The 17175-nt window shown below is 38.9% G+C and overlaps 4 protein-coding genes across 6 annotated transcripts; 2 read left to right on the top strand and 2 right to left on the bottom strand.

The window, feature by feature from the left end:
- Positions 1-627: 627 nt before the first annotated feature.
- On the bottom strand, positions 628-4316 carry LOC113710210 (SEC1 family transport protein SLY1). Of its 2 annotated transcripts, XR_003452814.2 has the most exons (3): positions 4109-4276; positions 1978-3992; positions 628-926 (listed from the first exon to the last, which is right to left on the bottom strand). XR_003452814.2 is itself a non-coding variant. In XM_027233088.2 (2 exons), exons 1-2 carry the CDS (start codon positions 4137-4139, stop codon positions 2161-2163), a joined length of 1863 nt encoding a protein of 620 aa, XP_027088889.2. In that variant the 5' UTR covers positions 4140-4316; the 3' UTR covers positions 1761-2160. The 2 variants fall into 2 exon arrangements, 1 of the variants encoding a protein (XP_027088889.2); XM_027233088.2 differs by lacking the exon at positions 628-926 and having other exon boundaries at positions 1761-3992; positions 4109-4316.
- Positions 4317-4448: 132 nt separating this feature from the next.
- LOC113710211 (uncharacterized) lies at positions 4449-7625 on the top strand. Its single transcript, XM_027233089.2, has 6 exons — positions 4449-4692; positions 4828-4908; positions 5550-5678; positions 6395-6457; positions 6605-6729; positions 7335-7625. The coding sequence occupies exons 1-6, from the start codon at positions 4537-4539 to the stop codon at positions 7528-7530; spliced, it is 750 nt and encodes a 249-aa protein (XP_027088890.2). The 5' UTR covers positions 4449-4536; the 3' UTR covers positions 7531-7625.
- Positions 7626-9468: 1843 nt separating this feature from the next.
- LOC113710564 (uncharacterized) lies at positions 9469-13894 on the top strand. 2 transcript variants are annotated; one of them, XM_027233644.2, is made up of 10 exons: positions 9469-9681; positions 9867-9925; positions 10096-10136; positions 10568-10599; positions 10819-10847; positions 11554-11590; positions 11737-11793; positions 12443-12519; positions 13146-13219; positions 13522-13894. In XM_027233644.2, the coding sequence occupies exons 1-10, from the start codon at positions 9505-9507 to the stop codon at positions 13539-13541; spliced, it is 603 nt and encodes a 200-aa protein (XP_027089445.1). In that variant the 5' UTR covers positions 9469-9504; the 3' UTR covers positions 13542-13894. The 2 variants fall into 2 exon arrangements, with proteins under 2 accessions (XP_027089445.1, XP_027089446.1); XM_027233645.2 differs by lacking the exon at positions 11737-11793.
- A 114-nt stretch (positions 13895-14008) lies between these two features.
- Positions 14009-17134, bottom strand: LOC113710562 (pentatricopeptide repeat-containing protein At2g03880, mitochondrial). Its single transcript, XM_027233640.2, has 2 exons — positions 14484-17134; positions 14009-14394 (listed from the first exon to the last, which is right to left on the bottom strand). The coding sequence occupies exon 1, from the start codon at positions 16896-16898 to the stop codon at positions 14889-14891; it is 2010 nt and encodes a 669-aa protein (XP_027089441.1). The 5' UTR covers positions 16899-17134; the 3' UTR covers positions 14009-14394; positions 14484-14888.
- Positions 17135-17175: the final 41 nt, after the last annotated feature.

Below are 17175 nucleotides of genomic sequence, written 5' to 3' on the forward strand. Positions count from 1 at the left end.
TTCGGCACAATGGCGTAAGATGAGATATTTTACTGTAGCAGAATTTTTATAGTATATTTTAAAATATTTAAGAGTAGAAGAGTTTTTAAAATATATTTTGAAATATTTTTTAAATATTAGAAAAAATTTCGACAACTTTTTAGAATACCTTTTAAAAATTAATAGTATTTGAAAAACTAATTTTTAAAAACTCTTGAATCCAAACAGAGCCACAGTTTAAGAAAAAGTAGTTAATTTTATTAAAAAAATAAATTTAAATTGTTATTTTTTTAAAATACTCTTACATTAAATAAAATTGGCTTTTCATATATCAGTATATTTTCAAAAATCTAAATGCATTAAATAGGATAGGTTATACTCAATACTAACAATCTATATTAAATAAGGTAGTTTATAGTAATAACAATTTACATTGAATAAATGTATTTTAAAAAAATTAAAAGATAATTATATTATTCGATTGAAAAGTGAATTACAGTTTGAGACGGACGAAAAAAGAAAACAAGACTATTAAAGTGGAACGAAGAAAATAATAAGAAGAAGAAGTCAGAAGCGTGACGTGGTCTCTTGGCCTTTTGATTATGGGGCTGCAACTCAAACCACAGAGACATTTATTGCTGAAAAAAATTGGAAAAATCCACCTACCTGCCAATGAAAAGTTTACCTGGCGTGTGTGGTGGCCTCAAAAGGTTTTTTTTTCTCTCCTTTTTTGTTTATTGGAACACAAAACTGGAACTTATATACTATTAATGATGATATTGGATAGAGTAGTAACATTACAACGAGCTTGCACCGTTGTTGTCCACAAGTAGATAGTAAAAGGAAAAAAAAAGAAGGCCTTTTGCTCTCCGCCTAATTTATCCGTGAACGAGAAATGGTAGCAGCAGTCATTGACCATCTGTCATCCCACGCATGTACTTTCGGCTCTGTTTTTGAGAAATACAGAAAACATTTAATCGTGATAAAATAGCAAGATGTGAAACATTTTTGAGAAATACTGTAGCCAATTTTTATTGTATCTCATATATATGAGATAAAAAGGTGATTGGAAAATATAATCACGAAAAACGTTATCAATTTTTTTTTGGAAAATTGCTGTCCAAACAAGGCTACAATATTTCTCAAAAATGTTTCACATCTTGCTATTTCATCACGATTAAATGTTTTCTGTATTTCTCAAAAAAAAAAAAAAAAAAAAAAAATATATATATATATATATATATATATATATATCATGATGAAATAGCAAGATGTGAAACATTTTTGAGAAATACTGTAGCCTTGTTTGGACAGCAATTTTCCAAAAAAAAATTGATAACGTTTTTCGTGATCACATCTTCCAATCACATTTTTATCTCATATATATATATATATATATATATATATATATATAACAAATCGCTACGGTATGTTTTTTTTTTTTCTTCTTAACGAGTGTGCATGATGAGAAACAACTATCCTTTCTTTCGCTCGAAATAGCACGTCATAAACAAGAGTATGTTTAATACTACTACTTCAATACTCTGCAGAAACAAAATCCATATAAACAAGAAACACATACACTACTGATTATCTCCAGCACCTTACGTATAGGAATGCATTCCTAATTTTTTTTTTTTTTTTTTTGATAATAGGAATGCATACATCTCAAATTTAGCCATCACTGATGTCAAACTTGTACACATAAAAAGACACCAATCCCGTCCTCCTCCGTTTCATGTCTAAACTGCATTTTTCTATCCTCTAAATTGCGATGCAAATAACCAAACAAAATTCTCTGTCAAACTTACAAATACCTCGAGCATCATCGATGAAGAATGACAAGAACATAGGAGCATAATCAGACAATCTACAGCTGACCATAAAAGAACAATAGAAGTAACATCAGCCTACAAAAATGTTTCTAGCTATATATCAATGTTGACAATATAAAGTACATGACGACAGAAAAACTGGAAGGAGAAGGTAGTATAAAACCTGCCTACTTCATCAAGCATCCAACCGGTCCCCTCTTATGTCCCACAAATATGTAGTCATCGTCTTCCTATTCAAGAAAAGTGCAAGTAATGACGTTGAACTCCTCTCCAATCAGTGCCGCTCCCAACAGCAGTCCCAAATGTACAAATATCATATGTTCCTTGCAGCATCCATAATCAACTCTCAATGGGCTGGGGGAGCAGCAGCAGCAGCACTACTTCCTAATCCCATCTTATGTCCCAGCGACGCTAGCTGCTCCACAAACTCTCCACCAGTGAGAATCTCTGTTGTGCCGTAGATAACATGTCTTACAGGCTGCTGCCGGTGAGCCAGCTCCAGCAGACTTCCGTACTCCACATAGTTTCCACCACCAATCATAAACACAATAGCTTCTTTAAATGGTCCTTTCAGGTGACTGCTGCTCGCTCCAGAGCTCGATTTTGGAGCACGGGGATCAAAAGCAAGATAGGATTCAACTTCAGGATTTGGTTTTCCCTCCATTAGCGCTTCCACCGTTCTTGTCAAGGCTAACTGATGATCACTAGACAACAGATTCTTCACACCAGCAGTGACAGCGCTAATTGACTGCCCGTAGAGTCTCTCAGCCCAATCAACAATGTTGCTCCTGCTAGCGGCACTTGCTGATGACAACGAAACATTTAACGACTTTATCCTCTTGACATACTGGAATGCGCTAGTATCCACCTCAGACTCCCTCAATGCCGATTCGACCATTTCAATCTCTGACTGCGGGATGTTTTCAGTAGAAATAAGACACATGATAGCAAAGCGCAGCTTATCCGACTTGGACCCCTTTCCCTTGAGCACTCCTACGAGCTCATTTCGATCAATTCCACCCCTCACCATCATGTCACTCTCTTTCTTGGCATAGGAATCAAGAGACCTCTCCTTGATCTCACCCAACAGCGCAGTAGCAATATTAGTGTGCTTGTCAATCACGTTCTTCCGTTCAGTCAGCTCCGGAAGAGAATTGACCGCATTCATCAGATGCTTAGTGTTACCATCGAAGTCCACATCACCGCCTCCACCAGTCTTCCTGTTGACTTCCTCCACATCCTTCTTGTACTTGTTCAACTGAGTCTCAATCTCAACAGCCACATCCGGGAACTCCAACGCTCCGTTTGCAACCCAGAAGGGATCAGACCCATCCAGCTCGTAGGATTTCATCCCGCCCTTCTCGCCCTGCACATTCAGCTTATTCAGTCTCAATCCGAGCACATCGTGGACCAACGGCCTATACCTAAAGTCGTGCTGAATGGCCACCGACAGCTCAAAATTCCGATCGAAAATGCACAAGACGGGCCTCTGGAAGGAGCTGGCGAAGTTTCCGCCCTCGGTAAAGAGATTGTTCTTGGCCAAGAGATGGTCCTGCAAACGCTGATCCAGGCGGGAGGCCACCATCTCGGCAGGGCCGCCGCGGGGGCACCTAATCACGGGAACAACGGAAAGAGTAGCCAGGACGGAGAAGAGGCCGGCGACGATTCTGTCAACGATGTCCTCAATGTCCTTGTCCCCGGCTGAGGGATCATTGAGCTGAAGGTAGCAAGTCTTGTGGGCGAGGGAAAACAAGTTATCTTCCAAGGTGACAAACTCCAAGTACTGATCGTGGACTTTGGAGATGCGGTGGATGGAGTCGGAGTTGAGGGTACCGGAGGCTAGATCTTCGAGCAAGGGCCTGGGAATGGAGGAGGAGAAGTTGAGATGGAAGGAATCGTAGAGGGAATTGGAGGCGTCGAGGACGATGCGGCGGATGTTGTGGGGAGTGGGCTGGACGAAGTAGAGGGCAGGGACGTCGAGGACGGGCTTGCGGTCCTTGTCGATGAGGAAGTAAAGGGTAACGCCGTGCTTGCGGAGGTCCTTGACGTGGATGAGGGGAGAAAGGATGTCTTGGCAGAAGCGATCGTAGATCAGGATCTTGTAGACCTCCTCGTCGTTGCCGGCGCCGGCTCCGGGATTCAGCGGTTGGTTCAGATTCAGCATGCGGAGAATGCAGTCTGGAAGGATTTTAATGTACTCCACTAGTTAGTATTCAATCAGTATATATATTTTTTAATTTCTGGAAGCTCAGAACAAACAAAAAGAAATTGCAACAAAGATTGAAGAGAGTAACCAGTTTGCTTTTGCCGGAGATTCAGAGCCATGTCTTCTCTAATCAAAGTGACGATCAAAGACCCACGAGGATTTTCTTTTCTTTTTTTCTCCTTTTTCCTGTTGGAGGTAATTAGATACTACGAGGACTTAATCTGAGAAAGAGAGAGAGAGGGAGAGAGAAGTTTTGTAGAGTGTTGAGAGAGAAAAACCCAGCCAGAAACTGGGGCTCTTTCTGATTTGGGGTTAGAGGAAGGAGATGTAAGGAGACGGGTCACCCATGACCCACCCGCACCCGCGACGTGGTTGCCCTGATATGTAAACGGTTCCTTTTGTGGGCACAAATGAGGGTCGGGTAGATTCCACTCCAGGCCAAGTTGGGCCCATCTATCTCTCTGTATAAAACTAAACTACACCAAACAAAATTAGTAGTACTTTGGGGCGGGGGAAATGGGGAGGAGCAGTGGCAGTGGTGGTGGTGGTGAATGTGAAGGTGAAGGTGAAGGTGGAGCAACAACCTCGTCGTTGGCGCTGAGGAACAGATATTGGGTGCTGAGACACGGCAAAAGCATCCCTAATGCCAAGGGTCTTATCGTTTCTTCTCCGGTAATTTCTGTTTCTTATTTAATTCTCGCTTCCCACTCCTCTTCCTCCTGGATTTGATGATTTCTTTCAACATTTCTTGTTTTTTTTTCTTTCTTTCTTTTAGTACATTTATCAAGCATGTACGTATCTTGACAGGAAAATGGGATTCTTGAAGAATACAGATTAGCTCCTGAAGGAGTTGATCAAGCTAGACTCGCGGGCCAGTCCTTCCAAAAGGCATTTCTTTGTCCCTATATACTCTGTTTTATTCTACACAAATTTCTCAGTTTGCCTCCGGATTTTTATAAGTTTTCCGAATTGCCTTAATATTTCAAAGTTCACTAGTAATCATTCATTGCCATGCATGCTTCTCTGGCAGCATTTCTAGGCTGCAAAGCAGTCTGGGTTTATCTTGTGGTGTTGAAAGAGTAAGACGGGATGAAATATTGGTTTCCTGGCCTTTCACTTCTTGGACTCTGTTCCTACTTCTCCTTTAATCTTTTACTGAATCACGTTTTGAAACCCTAGATTATGGTGATCGTTAGTAAGTTTCCAGTTGTTTATTTCCGACTTAATTAGTTGTTCAGGACCGGATTGTCATGGGACCCTTGAAACTAGAATAAGTTTGCATACCTCTTGTTATCACCAGCGCATTCTATCTCTCTGAATTTTCACCAGTCCTTTATTTAAAAACATGCTTGAAAATCTTCTGTGCAGAGAAGATGATTAAGTTCTGGTATATTGCTAAAGCTGAAACTTGCTTTTGGATGGCGCATATGCTCCCATTTTTTTTTTTTTTTTTTTTGTTTAACAAAGAATCAAAATAAATAAGTCGAATCTGGATACGTCTGTGCACTGATATGTTATATGGTATGCAGATGCTGTTGGAGAACAACATACCGCTTGAAAATGTCCGAATCTGCTACTCACCATTCTCAAGAACCAGTCACACTGCAGAAGTGGTTGCATCTGTTATGAATCTTCCATTTGTTGGACCACAATGTAAGGTAATCATCCTATTCTTTGAGGTGATTGTACTGGAAATAGCTTCCGACATGACCGAACTTGAATTTGGAAATGGATCTCAATTCTCAAGCCACAAAAGTAGTTCTATACTAGCTTAAAATGCTAAGATCGCAGGTCATGACAAGAAGGTGAAGACAATAAAAGGGGAAAGTGAAACAACAAACTAGTTGCCATTAGATCACACTTGGAGCCTACTCCCAACATCTGATAGCTTCTTCTTCCTTTATTTTTTATTTTTTATTCTCTTCGAACCTGCTTGCAAATTGTGATTCTTGAAAGAGTTGCATGATTACTTGAAGAGTATCTTTTCCTACAGAAGCATCTCCGAAGGTGCTAATTAGGAAACAGCACTCCTTCAGCTTAAACTAAACCACAAATAGGAGCAAAAAGATGACAAGGGCATGTTAAAGTAATTTGCAACTTAACAAAACCTGGAGTCATCGGAGTTTAAGAGAATGAAAGACGGGAAACAAAGAAGCCATTAGTACAGAGGTTGAGACCTCCTTTCCAACTTCTTTATCTTATTCTATTACGAATCCTCTATATCTTCAACAATGCCAATCTCAAGCCAGACATACCTATATGATCCCTTTTTGGACCAGTAAAGCGTTCAAGTGCATGTGAGTCTGTGCTTGAATTTTTCTTTTTCATTTTTGTTTTGTTCTTTTGGTTTTGAAAATATTTTTTAACTGTACAGGTTATTGGTGATCTTCGTGAACGTTACTTTGGACCCTTTTACGAACTTGCATCACATGATAAAGTAAGCAACAAGTTTGAGAAGTTGGAGCAGCGGATGCTGAATCATTTCCATCCTCTCAGTCTCTAACTACTGATGAATCATTCGTTGTGTGGACAGTAATCTGAGCTCATGCTTGAATTTATTTTTTTCCATTTCTTTTACTGGCAGTACCCGGAGATATGGGCTCTGGATGAGAAAGATCCATTTCTGCCGCCTGAAGGTGGAGAAAGTGTTGCAGATGTTGTTACTAGACTCACAGAGGCTTTGGTTAGCATGGAGTCAGATTTTGAAGGGTAAAACACTGCTCTTTACTTTACCATTGGTATTGCAGCATATACTGTTTCCAGCAGATATTGCTACTGATGTATTTAAATGTGTTTTGTTATTCCTTGATTCTAGTACTAAAATATATGAATAGGGTAAAAAGTCTTAACAGCATTGTGAGTGGCCAAATCTTGTCATGCCTCCCTAAGTTCAGAATAGGGCAGTAAAATAATGAAGAGATGGCTTTGTTATTATAAGTGCCTGATGCCTTGGGCAAATAGGACGCTAATAATGCTGTACTGCATAAAGTAGATTTATAAATTATGCATTCCGAACTTTTACTTAAATGATAGCCTGGAGAAAGGGTGTTCTGCTACGGGGCTGAACTGCATGTCACCTAATTGCTACGGTGCCTTTGAGGCTCTATGCCAACATTTTTGCAATCATTAAAGATACCAAGTGCTATCATCTAATAGAAATAACGACAGCCTCTTATTCCATCACCTTGTATGTGAAGTTCCTTATTTCTAATTAACACATAACTCGTTCCTGAATCTGCTTAGCCTTGTAAACGTCACCTTAAGGAATAGGCTTCAGGAGACTGATGCAAAATGCCACTCTTCTCTGACTGCAGGTGCGTGGTGTTGATTGTCAGCCATGGTGATCCTCTTCAGATTCTGCAGACAATACTCAAAGCAGCTAAGCAAGTGAAGACAGGAGCTGATGAGCAGGACTTAGCATCAAGGATACAGGCAATCAAGGTCAAGTCTGTTCTTTCAAGACATCGGAAATTTGCACTGCTGACAGGAGAACTACGTTCAGCAGAATAAAACAATTAGTAGTGTGCTTTTTCATCTTAGTCTATTGTATTGTGACTGGGGAACCTGGTTCAGCAAGAAGTTAATAAAACTTGTGAAATTGGCAAGTCTGAAGTTTTTTCTTTGCTCTTTTACTAGTTAAATTGGATGTTGGTACTGCAATGTTTATAACATTATTCTTGAGGGTTGCAGCATGTAAATTAGAAGTCTTTCCCTTTTTATTTGTTTCCAGGAGCATTAAATCCTTGTACGAGTGGCTGCTGCTGTGCAATGTACCAGTAGCAGGTTCAGGTAGTTGGGACTTAGGACTAGTGTTGAATCCTTGTACGAAAGTTGCAGTAAGTTCACCGTGTAGGACTTTGAAAAACCAGGAAAGGAGGGCTTTTCGGCCCGCGCGGGGGGTGGTTTACTGCATCTGATGGCTTGTAGCCTAATATCCAAGAATCGTTTTTTATCAAGTCATTGCATAATAAATTTACACTATCCCCTTCCTCTCTTCTAATCCCCCAAAAAACCCCAAACAAAGAAAGTAGAATGTATAGCAGGAGATTTTAAAAAATTGTATTGTGGCCATTTTAAGAGCGAATTAATCTTAAATACACTGATAGTGTATATATTATTAGTATTAGATGCAGGACAACTAATTTGAATTTGAATTTGAAATCCAAATTTAAGACAAAATTTTGTATACACTGACAGTTCATATAAGATTTACTCTTTAATAATACCTCCGGTTAAACATTTGGTAACCAAGACAAAAATTTTGAAAGAAAATGGAAAGTCAATGATATTTTGTAGGAATTAATAAAATTTTCCTATCTAACTAATCATTTGTTTTTAAAATTCTATAAATTCTATAAAACACAAAAAAAATGTAGAAAAGTGTAAAAGAAATTTTGAGACTTTCGTCCTACCAAATATACAAGAAGGAAAAAAAAGTTAAAGTAGCTAAGAAAAAGAACACTTCTTTAAAAAAAAAAAAAAAAAAACTATCTAGGGAGAGACATAGTAAAAGTTCAAACAAACAAGGGGGGAGTAAAGCAAATTACCAATTTTGTGATTTGTTAGTCGTGATTTGTGATTAGAGGAAACCCTCTGGTTCCTAAACCATTTTCAGTACACCCTTTTGATCCCTCAATAATATGTTATCACAAATAAACCCTTCAAAAAAAAAGGTGTCAATATTTAAGAACTTTCATCAGATTTAGGCCACTAATGCTGATGGAATGAGGAGTCAAATTGACCGAATACAAGCATTTCTTAATAGTGAAGTATCTGAGGAGCGCTTAAACTACACTTGTTATCAAATTTTGGCCCTTAATTTAAATTGTCTTAGAGTTATACTTTTAATCTTTCCAGCCTTTTTAGTCATAAGTGCAGTCGAAACTAAAGGACATTTGTGGCCAACTGCTTAATATAATCAAAAGGATTAATGAGAAGAATAAATTTCAGCTTTTACCATACTTAGATTCAGTTTTTTACAAGGCTCAATAATGAAGTCTATTTTTCGTCTTAACCTTTTTGGTTCCGGTTCCGATAGTTATATTAAGTGATTAGGTTCCAAATGTACTTTATGACTAAAATGGCTGAAAGTATACAATTTAATTGTTCAGGACCACTATAGATAGAATTTAGATTAGGAGCCAAAATTTGATAATTGAAATAGTTTAAGGGCTTTTTATGTGCGTTTACCCTAATCTTGTGCTAAATTTGAAGGAACTTTTTAAAGGTAATACATTTTTTGTCGAGAGGATTATTTGTGATAATATGTTGTTGAGGGGCCAAAAGGGAATAATTTAGGGGTCCATGGGATAGTTTAGATTGCAATTTTTTAAAATTTTTGTATAAATATATACGGTAGCAATTTGTATTAAAAAATAATTAAAAAATATGTTTTTCGAAAACGTAATCATTTTTTTTAAAAAAAAAATTACTTTCCAAACAAGGTACTCCTCTTGTGATTATTATGACTGAGTAGACTACTGAATGAATGTCTGTTTTTTTGTCACCCGGAAAACGGAAACAGCGGTTGGGGGTGTAGCAGGAGTCAGTGGACTCATCAGTCATCGGTGGCTTCCGATGGAAAACACGGCGGTGCTAAGAGAGTGGTACGACCGAGTTGATTCCGACAAAACCGGCGGCATCACTGCAACACAGCTCCAGGTTCCTGTATCCTCCTCTAACTCCTAACCCCTTCTGCTTCCTTGTTTCAACTTTGAATTCTACTTATACCTAGCTTATCTGAACTGCTGAATTAACATTTTATTAAGTAAATTGAACAGTGAGTTTGGGATTCAGATTGTTTTTTGCTAACTTTTGTCTGGGGGATATTTCGATTGATTTTTCAGACCGCATTTGGTATTGGTAACCTACAATTTCCTCTCTCCGTTGTCCAACAGATGATCAGGTTGGACTTTTCGACTCTTGACTACTCCTGTGATACTACTTTCACTCATATATTGCTTTGATAAGTAAATACACTAGTATCCTGTTATATAACTTTTGCTCCTTTATTTGCAAATGGATTATGGTCATTCTTTATTTGCTTTTCAACTTTACTTTTTTGGTTCACTTCAGGATGTACGATTTTGACAGAAATGGAACTATGAGTTTCCCAGGTACTATTCTGTCTTTCTTTGGATTTGTTTAGATGATCAAAGACCAAAAAAAGAACAAAAAAGGTAGTCACTGTATTAATGGAAGCAGTTCACCCCCCTTGTAAGCTGTATCTCAACTACTACTTAGGACAAACCTAAAGCTTGTTTATATCTTCTCGCTTTTCTTTCACTATATTTTCATCCGTTATTTCTTATGCAAGCAATCACCCCTTTGTTCGCTTCTTATGCATCTGTTTCCTGTTCTTGTTTTGATTCTCTCTTTTTCTGTTTTTTTTTCCTTTTACAATCTGAATGTTTTTTTCCCCTTTCGGTCCTGTGCCATATTTGAGTGAATTTCTCCTCTCAAGACTTGATTTTTGTACTAGTGCTTCACTCTGCAACACAGACTAACAATTTCTCATCTGTTTTATCTTTCTTTTTTGATTCCTCAGAATTTGTTGAACTCAACAAGTTTCTTTTGAAGGTTAGTTTCTTCTCTTTCTTATGCCCTGTCAAAGTGAAGAAGTTGTCAAAATTAATTTGTTTAAGTTTGTTGATGTGGGGCAGCTGTACTAGTTCAAATGTTTACAGGGCTCTTGATTTCTCCCATTGAAGTTTTTATTTTTGCTAGTGTTAATTTGTTGGGTTAATGTGTAAAGTAGAATTCAGCTTGTAAATTTATACTCTGTGATTTACATTGTAGGTTCAACAAGCCTTTGCAGACTTGGAGAGGTGATTTTCCATTTGAAAAGATTGTCTATTCCTAGTTCCAGCTTTATTTTGTTATTGCTAACTGTTAACTGAAATTTTCTTTTGATTTTTTTTGGGTTTCCAATGGCTTCCTTGAAGATCTGTAATTTATTTTCCTTCATTCTTGGCTATTATTCCTTTCCTTGCATGCTGCTTATTAATTTTTTTCTGTGCTACCTTTGAACTTTGGATGGTGTAAAATTTGAACATGTATGCTATCTTCTGAAAGGCTTTCTTTTGAGGAATGTTTGCTTGGCTAAATAATATATTGTTGCTGGGAGTTGACCAGAACTGTCAAATGAATCTCTTTTTAACATTTTCTTCTAAAAATTTTCTTGATGAGAGCTAAAAAGTTTGTCAGTTCGAAACTAACTGATCTTTCGGCAAGTTGTTGTTGTTTTAATATGCACAATCAGGACTGATCATTAGATATTGGCAAAAGTAGCCTTATTTGATGCAGTACTGATAGGTCAAATCCTTGCATGTGTTATTCTTTGTAGAACATCTAACAATGGGAGCATATTTGTTTTGCTGCCTAAGATATAAGGTCATGTTGACATCTTGCACAGCACGTATTCAGGTTGAGTTACTGGGTCAGATGAATGTTTAAGTTTCACAGTTTGAGGTACCTCCTCTTAAATGCTCTTACCCAAGGGCTAATCATGATATTTTATCTGTTTACCTACAGGGGTCGTGGATATCTTGTTCCAGACGATGTCTACAAGGTAATAGTTTGCGGAGGACCTTTTCTTGTGTTCCCTTCTAGAGAAAGCAGTGCTTTTAGTTTCAACTGGTCAATACGTGTTTCTACTCCTTTTCTTACCCCAGCCATCGATTTGAAGAGTACACTATCCATGATCAATGTTTTCAGGGGTTGGTGAAGATTGGAATCTCACTTGACTCTCCTGCATTCTACACTGTCTGCGAGGTATGACAATATTGTTATCTTGTTAAGTGCCTAGATTTTATCCAAAGTTAGGATTTTGAACATGTTAAAGAAGTTGGAGGCAGGTTCACCAATAGGTAAGGTATTGATATTTATAGTGCTGTTTACTATGATTGTGTTAGGTGTAAGTTTCACAGTACAATTGGATAAATGTCTGAGTTCTGATGATATTCTTTTATTTACTCATGAGGTGATCAAAACTGCACCCTCCCCTCCCCAAAAAAAAGTCTAATTAAGATGGAGATTGACCAAACTTCATGTATGTGACCTTCTATTTAATATACAATCTCCAGTTTCTCTTAGAATGGTGAGGATTTATATGCATATTGCATGCCTATTATCTAAATCTTTGAGGTACTCTGATGCTCAACTGATTTGTGTTTTTTAATGATCTGAACAGTTTGTGTTTCAATGATTTGACACTCAACCAATTTGTGTCTTAATGATCTCACACTTTGACACTCAACTGATTTGACCTGTTATCTAAATCTCCAGTTTCTGAACACTTTTCATGATTTGTGTTTTAATGATCTGAGGGCTTGGAGCCAACTTGGACTTGATGTGCTCTGACTAATTTACTTGTGCTTTATGTGCTCTGACTAATTTTTTCCTTTTCAATTGTAATTTGTAGAGTTTTGATCAGAAGAGGAGTGGAAGATTCAGACTGGATGGCTTCATATCACTCTGTATATTTGTACAGTCTGCGCGGTAGGTGGAATCTTAATTTCTTATACAGTGTATTTTGATTGACCAGTTAGAGTTATTAGCTTCATGAAAATGTCAGAAAAGTACCTTGCTGAAGGTATTAAAAAATGTTGTGCTCATAAATCATTTATCATTGATGTAGTCAGCTGCTTGTAAATCCCTTGCTTGCTTTAAGCTGTGAAGGCTGGATCCAGAAATTTGTATCTGTTTGTGAACTGCTTTAGAGACCATTAGACTACGGATCTAGGCTGTTTTTCTTTCTTATTTATGATTATTTGATTGTCTAAACCATCAAAACCTATCCATTCATTATCGGACCTAAAAAATTTGTAGTAGACGAGTTTTATGTCAAATGTCGAGTGGCAGCATTTTTGGGCATCTGGCCCAACACCTACATGTCTTTTATTTTCTCTTTGATATGTTCTGTGGTGTTTATGAGCTGACATGCATATTTAGAGTTCATGGTCCTAATATGTCAACTGAATCATGTTGGGGCTGCAAAAAAATTTTTTTTTTGGTCAAATGTTGCTTGCTGGCAAGACCAGAGTTTTGGCAGATACAGCTTCTAACTCTCTTTATTAGGAGTATTTGACAAAATTGAACCTTGTGTTAATGTCTTATTTTTGCAGGAACCTGTTTAGTTCATTTGATACAAGTAATCAAGGAAGAGTGACTCTTGATTTAAATCAGTTTATTTACTGCAGTGAGTATAAAACTTCTATTTCATTTTAACTTAATGATGATTTTTCTTCAGGCATCACAGTTTACTCTTAAAGATAATTCTCTAGCCTGCTTGAATACCTTTTGCTTCTTCTTCTTTTTATTTGTTATTTCTTTTTTTTTTTTGGGGTCTGGATTTCCATTTACTCCTCCATGATATTTTAACATTAGAGCTTGCTGATTTCATACTTTTGCCTATTTATGTTCATACTGCATTGTAATGCTTTGGCTCCATCTGTAATCTTTGTTTGGGTTCTTAGCTCTCTTTCTTTCCGTGTTTTGTAGCTGCAAATTGCAGAATATGATAAGCGCCGATATTTAAGTATGAGCGATCATTAGTCGCAAAGGGTAAAAGCAGGCAAGCATTTCGATTTAACAGTGCAAGGGTATTCCTGTTTGCTCTTGTATTATTCTCTTTCAAAGCTTCCGTTCTCCCATAATTGCGAGTCTTTGATTCATTGATCTTTGGAGAGTCTTATTAGATCAAACATTGTACGCTAAGTAAAGATCTGTACTTATCGTGTGCCTACACTCTTTCAAGTGAATGTATATATATTTGTTGTTTGAGTAAAAAATATTGAGCAACAAGCGTTTCATCGAGGCTCAAGAAATAATACCATTCTGGTACTGAAAAAATGGTGAACAATCTTTTTTCGCATTTTTTGGCTTTTAAAGTTTACCTCTTAATGTTTGATATGCCAGCCGGGGAGGGGTTTGTAAATCAATGGACATTATAAGGATGCTTTTCACGAGCTTGAGAATAGCTTAGGGGTCTGCAAATTAATGCTTAGGATTGATCGACTTTTTTGTTTTTTGGTGGCGTTGGGGGTTTTGGGTGGATTGCATTTTGAGTACATTTACATGCAGAAACAATGACTTGGGGAACAAATTCGAGCAGGCAACAAAAGACCTATTGATGTTTTTGGCTGGGAGGAGCTGGGCAGGGAACAATTTTTTTATACGACCTGTTCTCAATCATTTCTATCGCCGAAGTGGAACTCCTGATTTCAGCCTTGCTGAAGCTCAAGTCAATGTGTTTTCTACATGTACATTTGCCCAGTTTAATTACTTTAGGAAACCAATATGGCGAATTACCTCAGGTAAAAGCACGAGCAGTTGTAATTGCGGGTAGCTTGTCCTCTTGGAGTTGAGTTTCTCCTGTACAAACAGAGAAATTTAAGTGAAGAAACTCAAAGCTATAATAAAGTTTTGAGGAAAAGGCTGAAAGTAATCAGACACGAAAATACCATATTCATCTCTGATTCTTCTCATGCGTTCATTTCCCATGTTTTAGGTTTGTCCCTCTTTTTAAGGACCAATCCTGAATTAAGGAGGTTTACGTACTTCAACAAGCCAGTCAATTAGAGAGCACCCTTTAGGTCAGGAATGCTAATATCATGCTCCAAGAGTGCAGCCGCGCAGATGTAGAGATCTTCACTCGTTAGGTCAGTGATGCTAATCTCTTCGCTGCCTTCTAGTTCCTGAAAAACTATGTGCTCTGCTGACTTTAACATGGCAATTGGCAAAAACCGAAAGCCATTGTGATCTTCAACATAATCGTTTGGTCGATCCACGACATGCGGCCACGCCTCTTACATTTTTGTATTCCAGATACAAGCAGCAAATACAAAAGTGCCGTTCCACATACTGAGCTACCAATAATCCCCGCAAGAGCAATGTCCATCCTCGAAATGATGGTAGCGAATTGGATCTCTGATAACGATGCTTCGACTCTCCATTTTTGCCAAAAGTTTTGCAAAATCATGGCAGTCCCCGCAGATCCTCAGGTTTTTCCTGATCCTAATGGTCTTCCCACTGGACAAGGCCATAATTCCAAATACCATAGCCAGTTTTTCGCTGTGGTAGAGGAGTGAGTCTTCCATCTGCTCCCCCTCGAGATCTTGCAAGACAAAATTTGCATCGGGAACATAACCCATCTCTTTTAACCTGTGGATTATCTGTTTCAACTCCCTCCTAATAGCGATAATCTGTGGGTGGGAATTGTCTCCCAATATGAAAGCGTGCACACATTTATTTACTTCAATCCAGCTACATCCTGGTTCTTTCTTGACTCCTTTATGCCTCATAGCATTCCTAACTTCTGTTATCTCATCCCATCTCTGAGAATTCGCATAAATATTAGACAGCAATATATAAGTTCCCGCATCATTTGGGTCATGCTTAATTATTTGTTTGGCAGCATAGGCAGCCAGGTCCATGTTACGATGAACTCTGCAAGCACCGAGCAATGCTCTCCATGTCACAGCATCCGGTTCACATTCCATTTTGTGAATCAGTTCCACGGCTTCGTCAAGCCTCCCAGCTCTCCCAAGAAGATCAACCATGCAACCATAATGCTCTCTTCCTGGATCAATCCCATATAGCTTCTTCATGGAACGGAAGTAGTAGCGTCCATCATCTACCAATCCGGCGTGGCTACAAGCAAACAGAACTCCCAAAATGGTAATGTGATTTGGTTTGATCTTTGAGACCGTCATTGCCTTAAATAATTCCAGAGCTCTCCTGCTAAAACCATTCTGCGCCAAGCCCATGATCATGGTGCTCCATGAAATCACGTCCTTATCCGCCATCCGACTGAAAATAGAATCCGAGTCCTTGAAGCTGCCACACTTGCAATACATGTCGAGGAGTGCATTGTTCAGGATCAAGTCCTGATCATACTTGAGCACGTGAACATGAAGTTGTCTCCCTAATTCCAGGAGAGCTAAGCTAGTGCAAGCTCTCAGAACACTAGTCAGTGTCGACTGATCAGCCTGAAAGCCAGCTCTCTTCATTCTTTTATAAAGATGTAGTGCTGGATCACCATCACTATTCTGCGCGAAGCCCCCAATGATGGAATTCCAAATGACCTGGTCACGGGTTACCATCTCGCCAAAAACGCAAAGGGCAGAACTCATTTCACCCCACCTGGAATAAACATCAATCAGAGCGCTTCTTACGTAGACATCAGATTCCAGACCAACCTTAATAATGCTACAGTGAATCTGAGTAAGAAGCTGTAATTCATGGCAGGCCCTCAAAACCGAAGAGAAAGTAAACATGTTGGGGCAGACCCCATCTCTGAGCATCAGAATCAAGAGGTCCAAGGCCCTGCGTTGGAGGGGCGGGGAGGATGCAGCAGCATAAGCGGAAATCATGGTTGTCCAGGAGATGACATTTCTGCGAGGCATTTGGTCGAACAGGGCTTGAGCTTCGGGAAGCAGCCTGAATTTGACGTACATGTTAAGGAGATGGTTGAGAAGAAACGTTTTGGGGCGATATCCCGGGGAGAAGACGTGACGGTGGATGCTTCTCCCATGTTCGATAGCACGGCGAGCCGCGCAGCAATTGATGAGGTGGGAGTAAGCAAGGGAGTGGGCAAAGATGTTGCGCTGTTGCATAGAGTCCAATGCTTTCATAGCCCTGGGGAGGTCCCCCCGGTAGCAGTGGTCAATGAAGTTATCGATCACTTTAGCATTCTCAGCTGCTGCTGAGGATGCATTGCAGTTGGTGGTAGGCGCACCATAATAGCCGCCACCTGAGGAGCGCCGCGACGGTAACGACGGCCCTGCTAGCAGCGCTAAGGAAGAGAAGAAGCGGAGTGGAATACATGGCCGCTCTCTGACCACCACCTCCACCACCCTCCCCCTCCCCCTCATCATTACTACTCTCAACAACCGGTCGAGCCACCTTAATGCAAAAGGAAAAAAAAAAAAAACTCTCCTTACGAGTCTAATCTAATCTACCCAAACTGTCATCACTTCTCAATCTTTGCAATTTTTAAGATCAAATCACCGGAAAAAGAAAAGCCCATCACATCTATGATCCCCTCTTAATCCCAACAATTGTAGAGCAAAAGCACGCAAAAGAAAACGGCCATCTTTATTTATGGTGTAGTTTATGGAGGCTGTGCGTAAATGGCTATGGGATTGGGGGCTG

This window comes from Coffea arabica, chromosome 9e (genome assembly GCF_036785885.1).
Source record: "Coffea arabica cultivar ET-39 chromosome 9e, Coffea Arabica ET-39 HiFi, whole genome shotgun sequence".
Lineage (NCBI taxonomy): Eukaryota > Viridiplantae > Streptophyta > Magnoliopsida > Gentianales > Rubiaceae > Coffea > Coffea arabica.

Coding starts and splice junctions, on each gene's coding strand:
- LOC113710210 (XM_027233088.2), bottom strand. CDS start 4,139: ATGGCTCTGAATCTCCGGCAAAAGCAAACTG. Junction 3,993..4,108: donor TCTCCGGCAAAAGCAAACTG/GTTACTCTCTTC, acceptor AAATCCTTCCAG/ACTGCATTCTCCGCATGCTG.
- LOC113710564 (XM_027233644.2), top strand. CDS start 9,505: ATGAATGTCTGTTTTTTTGTCACCCGGAAAACGGAAACAGCGGTTGGG. Junction 10,600..10,818: donor TCAACAAGTTTCTTTTGAAG/GTTAGTTTCTTC, acceptor TTTACATTGTAG/GTTCAACAAGCCTTTGCAGA. Junction 10,848..11,553: donor GCCTTTGCAGACTTGGAGAG/GTGATTTTCCAT, acceptor GTTTACCTACAG/GGGTCGTGGATATCTTGTTC.
- LOC113710562 (XM_027233640.2), bottom strand. CDS start 16,898: ATGATGAGGGGGAGGGGGAGGGTGGTGGAGGTGGTGGTCAGAGAGCGG.
- LOC113710211 (XM_027233089.2), top strand. CDS start 4,537: ATGGGGAGGAGCAGTGGCAGTGGTGGTGGTGGTGAATGTGAAGGTGAA. Junction 4,909..5,549: donor CGGGCCAGTCCTTCCAAAAG/GCATTTCTTTGT, acceptor TATGGTATGCAG/ATGCTGTTGGAGAACAACAT. Junction 5,679..6,394: donor TTGTTGGACCACAATGTAAG/GTAATCATCCTA, acceptor TTAACTGTACAG/GTTATTGGTGATCTTCGTGA.